This window comes from Euprymna scolopes, chromosome 43 (assembly GCF_053919585.1).
Source record: "Euprymna scolopes isolate OS-2025 chromosome 43, ASM5391958v1, whole genome shotgun sequence".
In the NCBI taxonomy this organism is placed as follows: domain Eukaryota; kingdom Metazoa; phylum Mollusca; class Cephalopoda; order Sepiida; family Sepiolidae; genus Euprymna; species Euprymna scolopes.
Genome location: NC_136524.1, coordinates 46,240,348 through 46,246,463, shown reverse-complemented (window position 1 = coordinate 46,246,463; position 6,116 = coordinate 46,240,348). Strand labels below are relative to the sequence as shown.

The following is a 6,116-nucleotide window of genomic DNA, read 5'->3' as shown; positions in this document are numbered from 1 at the left end:
ATAAATAAATAAATAAAAAATATTTATTTGAGGCTGATGCAAACTCTCAAATGCTGATTTAAATCAATAACATCTTGAATGTTTTAGGGATAGGCCGAAAGTGCTTTTTTCTGGCTAACCGGAAAACTGTTGGCAGTCTATACTTAGCAGAGGGTTGGGAGGGGCTTTACAAACCAACAATTTTCTTTTTGTAAATACCACAAACGTTGTTCCCCTCACACCACCATGATGAAATTCTTTTATTAATTTGTTTCACGAACACTTTTTTTTTTTGTAAATAAAGCATTTTAAAAACAAATTGGGTATTATATAAGTAGGATCAGCCCATAGAGTGAATGAGTCGAGTCTAGCATATGGCAAGTTCATATGGAAGAGACAAATAGTTTGCGTCCCCTCCCCAAACGATACAGGGATCCATGCCTAAGGTAACGAATGAACTTTTATAAATTATGCTCCTAGCATTTTGTTTAAATAAAAGTTTTAACATTTGTACTTAAGCAACAATCATCGTTCTTTCATTAATCTCTGGTCCCTCTTGCCAAACTTTCACAGAAGCACTCGACTAGTTACAACCAAATGGGTACATATTCCCCCCTTTCTTGGCTAAGTATCGAATTACCTCCAAAGTATCCCAAGTAACGGCCAGTTCTTAACAAGCTATCAATTTACCCAAAACTATCAACCCTTCACTTTATGACGGAAATATGATTAATGTTCAAGTACTTAACTCTTATTCCTTGTAAACAATTTCCCCCACTCTCTATCTGTTCGTAAATCTAAATGCACTTTCCATGAACAAGGATTTTTTTCTAGAACTGCCTGCCTGTAGAACACTGTTCTCGGCTAATTACAATACAATAGCCTTCAAGTCCAATGTAAACAAGTTCTTGTTGAGTCATTCTCTTAAATAATCAAATTTTAACCAATCTGCACTATTACCGATTACTACACTACCACCTTAAATTTATAACCCCTTATCCTTGAGTGGCCTTTGGGCTTTGATAAGTGGTAACTCCCTTGAAAAAAAAAACCCCCAAAAGAACCTGTGCCCATTTCTTTTTCTTCAATAAAATCAATTATCAAGGCTAAAAGCCACTTGTATATATGGGATAATGAGATCAATAGGTCAGTTGAATCATGAATAATAGTATGAGAGGATTAAACAAGGAATAAGAGTTGAGTACATGAACATTAATCATATTTCCATCATAAAGTGAAGGATTGATATTTTTGGGTAAATTGATATCTTGTTAAGAACTGGCCGTTACTTTGGATATTTTGGAGGTAATTCAATACTTCGACAAGAAAGGGGGGGGGAATATGCACCCATTTTTTTAAATTAGCAATATGTGCTAAAATGTTTTTGACTCATGATGGGGATATGACTCCAATGATTCCGAGGATCATTTTTATAACCACAGCTATAACAATCAACCAATCAGAAGCTTCAAAAGTTATTATAAAAAATGTTGAATTTTGGGTTCAATCAGTTTGCCATCAGCCTCTGTCTCGAAACGCCATCTTTGTTGCTAGGAATTACTTAACACTCAAGATCGGGACTGCACTGATTCTTCGCCGCCATCTTTGTAACTAGGAATTACTTAACACTCAAGATTGGAACTGCATTGATTCTTCGCCGCCATCTTTGTAACTAGGAATTACTTAACACTTGAGATCGGAACTGCATTGATTCTTTGCCGCCATCTTTGTTACTAAGAATTACTCAACACTCGAAATCGTGACTGCATTGATTCTTCACCGATTTGATTTACTGCTGCCATCTTTGTTCAACATAATGTCTTAACATTTACAATATACTACCCCAAAAAATGTTTATACAAAAATGAGTCACCACTTAATAAGGCCAACAACCACTCAAGCATCACAGTTAATGAGATGGATGATAATGTTAGGAAAGGATTTTTATACTAATGAGTTACCATCCATTAAGACTAAAAGCCACTCAAGGATAACGATTAATGAGATGGATGGATTGCCAGTTGAATGATAAAGAATATTATGAGAGGACTAAAAACGATGGATTTTTAATTACCCATGAGGATGGTTTATACCAAACCCTGCAAATCTTGTTTAATTGTCTGTTTGTTTCCATACACACTGGATGATGTCATGCACTTAAAGACACTAGACAAATCATTTATGACGTCACAACGAAATTATGTCATAAAATAAGTGGAAGGATAACGAATCATGATCTGAAGAGTTTAAGGTTGTCTATTTGGTCAGTGACTATCTAAGAAACACATGTCTATCTCTGATGAGTTGTTTGGTAAACTTCTGCTATTCAACAAAACATGTGTAAGACGTACTACATTAACATATGAATGAAATATTATGAGTGTGAAATAAATGCATCTTCTAGTTTTGCAATGATAACTAACAATACATCACTGCCCCCCTCAAATTTCAGAGAAATTCTAGTTAACAACACCAAAATACTACACCACAAAACAAATGTAAAAAAAAAAACTTAAAATCCTTGAAGCTATCTATATCAAAACGCAAAAACCTAGCCTGAATCAGGTCATATTTCAGAATACTACCAATACGTTCAAATGCCTCGCATACTCCTCCACATCTCTCCACACCCATCCGTTCCTGCCATTGACCCTAGAACAGGCATGCTCTCCTCACTTTCCCCTACCACACCAATGCCAACACTGCTGTCAGCAGTAACAACGGACTTCGTTCACGTCCCAACTACTGTTTAAATAAATATCTTTCCAAAATTCCTTCCCGGGACTAACACACATTCCTGATGATATGAAGACGATTTCACAAAAAGTTAACAACCACGGACACTTCGACAAGAAAAAAAATGCTTGAATCATACATTAAATGAAATAAATTAATAATAGTACTTATTAAGTACTAGTAAATATTCAGAAAGTATTATTGTGCTCCACAGTTCAATACAAATAATAAAATCATGTTGTATGAGATAATGTTTAATTTACTCCTTCAGTTCAGTATCTCTTAGCAGACAATGTTATTTTCTTTTTTTCGAATGTTCCCTTTCTTTACATAATGTTGTCATGATGTGTCAAATCATCACCTTCATTTTAGCAAACAATGACTATGCTTGACGAAGAAACAATCATGTGACCGACATATCAGGAGTAAAACTTTTTGTTTTAAATCCAAACAAAACAAAAGAAATATAAAAACTTTACTTTTCACAATTAACAAAATTAAGATGTTTAAATCCGCACTGAAATTAATATAGACACAGTCAATAAATACCAGAAACTGTTTTGATTGGGACAAGTTCAGTTGGGAATTAATTTTAGTTATTTGTTTATCGGTAGTGTTCTTGTAACATCAACACTCTTTCATAAAGAAAGTGCTTCATCACCAAAATATTTTTCAATTTGGCTATGGATTTTTATCCTGATCCCGCAAAATCAACAGACATTAGACTATTCCAGTAATGATCCGGTCCCTGTTGATTTTGTGGCTGGATTTTAGTTCTGTGCAGTTCTAGGAGGTCCACCCACCCAGGCTTTGCCTTCTCTCTTTGAGAAGGGGTTAGTTCATTGTCAATCGCTTGAGGTGCCCTCACCAGAGAATGTTGACAGGGATGTCCAAGCACTTTTTTTGCGGGTCAGAGTGTGCCCTCTTTTGGAGCACTGACTTTTAAATCCCACTTTATGGCCCTGGTGTCTAAGTTCTTGCTGTGGGAAAGAACTAAACAACTTTCAATAGGGAGCAGGAAGCCTCCCAAATTGCGACTGTGACACACCCAGTCAAGTCGTTTGAGCCCTACAGCTGAAGAGTCTCAGTAGCAATTGCAGGAGTAGTTCAAACAGCCCTTTTCAAGGCTAACTACAACTTACTATTTGTAAATCAAACAGCCCTTTTCAGGGCTAACTTCCACAAACTGCCTGCATGCAAACTACTACTGCCTGCCTTCTGAGACTACCTTCTATAACCTCCTGCAGCTTCTATCGCTTTCTGCATCTCCTGCAGCTTCCAGCACTTCCTACAGCCTCCAGTGCCTCCTGCAGCTTCCAGCACCTGCTACAGCCTCCAGTGCCTCTTACAGCTTCCTGCAGCCTCCAGTGCCTACTGCAGCTTCCAGTGCTTCCTACAGTCTCCAACCTCTTGCGGCTACCAGGTTCCAGAGCCAAATGACATCCAGCTACCCATTCCAGTACCCATTGATATTTGACTAGCCATTCCAGTGCCCATTGATGTCCAGCTACCTGTTCCAGTACCCACTGATGTCTGTCTGCCTGTTCCTATACCCACTGATGTCCGACTATATATTCCAGTGCCCACTGACATCCAGCTGCCTGTTTCAGTGCCCATTGACATTTAGCAGCCCTGTTTCAGACCCCACTGATGTCCAGCTGCCTGTTTCAGGGCACATTGACATCTAGCTGCCCTGTTTCAGACCCCACTGACGTCCAGCTGCCTGTTTCAGGGCACATTGACATCTAGCTGCCCTGTTTCAGACCCCACTGACGTCCAGCTGCCTGTTTCAGGGCACATTGACATCTAGCTGCCCTGTTTCAGACCCCACTGGCATCCAGCTGCCTGCTCCAGTGCCTATTAGAGTCTAGCTATCTGATTCAGTGCCTACTGACGTTCAACTACCAGTTCCCAATGACTGATCCTGTCTCACTCGGACGGATCCTGAATATACGATTTCCATTACCTACAAATTTACCATTTCGTTTCTCAGTAAATAAAAAACATGATATCCATCGTCTTTAAACGAATATCAGTGTCTGCCATTCTTCTTTGCTATTGCCGTTATCTTTTTGCCTCCATGTCTACCTTGTCATTGTACGGCACCTTCACACCTCTTGACCCGTTGCAACAATGTTTTGCTGACTTCTTTCTTCAGTGAAAAATCACTGCACATTGAAATTACTATGTGATCCTTTCTCACATTATGACAACAATTCAAAAACGAAACTAGATCAAAGGGAGGTCATAGAGAGGTTTTTTTAAAGCCAAATTTCACTTTTTTTTTTTTTTTTTTGAAGTAGCTTGGCCTTCAAAACTGTCGGCCTTTTTCAAGGAACAAGCAGAATATTATACTGATGAATATGAAAAATGAAATATGTATGATATACGTTTAAAATTCAAATTACAATGCAATATTTTGTAAAATGTTTGTTTATTTTACGAAATATTGCGTTGTAATTTGGCTTATAAACTTATATCATACATATTTCATTTTTAACTTTAAACAACGCTTGTATCACGGAGAACACAACCTTGACTTTCATAGATGACTATGATATTTAATTTGCAATATGTTTCAATTTCATTTTTAATAAACAATTTGATTTTCATTGTTTCTTACTAAATCACAAACAAAGATGATAGAGTCCCCTCGATACCCGGAAAACTTGTCCATGGAAAACTTGCCCATGCAAAACTCATCCACAGAAAACTCATTGTTAGAAAAAACTCTACTCCCGTTATTCAAGAATCTTTTACATTTCAATCTTTTTTTTTTTGTTCTTTATTGTTTTGTTTTTGAGGGAGATATAGTTTTAAAAAGCTCCCCCCCCCCAGACCACACACTCCCTAAATTATATTAAAAAAATATTAAAAATTTATTTTCTTTTGGATGGGTGAGGAGGGGGGGGGTCTCTTTTAAAAACTATATCTGCTTTAGTATTTTCTTTAATTTTCTATATGTGATCCTCTTATGTTAGACATTTCTAAAGTAACACTCGACACTGCTCTTTTTTTTTTTAACTGAATAAAAACTTACTAAAGTAGGAAACGAACACTTGGAAAAATCAATTTTACTTTCTTTAAAACAAAATGGAGGTTCAGTCTCTTTTAAAAACAATATCTCCTTACAGGAGCAGTCATAAAATGTGTTTTCAATTGATATTTATTCAACATAAAATCTGGTTGCCCGGTGTTTGTTGAGCAAAACAAAACAAAAAAAAAAAAAGTAGTGGCAGGCTCGAACACATGACGCAAAGGCGAAAAAGAAAGTGAAAGAAAACCTGACATCTTACCCCTACTCCATGACGCGACCGGAAGTTTGGAATGTTGAAATTAGTAAAGTCATTTTAACCAATATGATGTCTAGCAAAAATGGCGATACAAAGAAATGAACCTCC

The 6,116-nt window shown here is 37.0% G+C and overlaps 1 protein-coding gene across 1 annotated transcript in view; it reads left to right on the top strand.

Annotated features, from left to right (window-relative positions):
• Positions 1-401: 401 nt before the first annotated feature.
• The window catches only part of LOC145268315 (ubiquitin carboxyl-terminal hydrolase 38-like), a 77,084-nt gene continuing 71,369 nt past the window's right edge, over positions 402-6,116 (top strand). Inside the window, exon 1 of the mRNA XM_080123777.1 lies at positions 402-425. Coding sequence (XP_079979903.1) covers positions 417-425 — 9 coding nt within the window. The 5' untranslated portion in view covers positions 402-416. The remainder of the gene's footprint in view (positions 426-6,116) is intronic.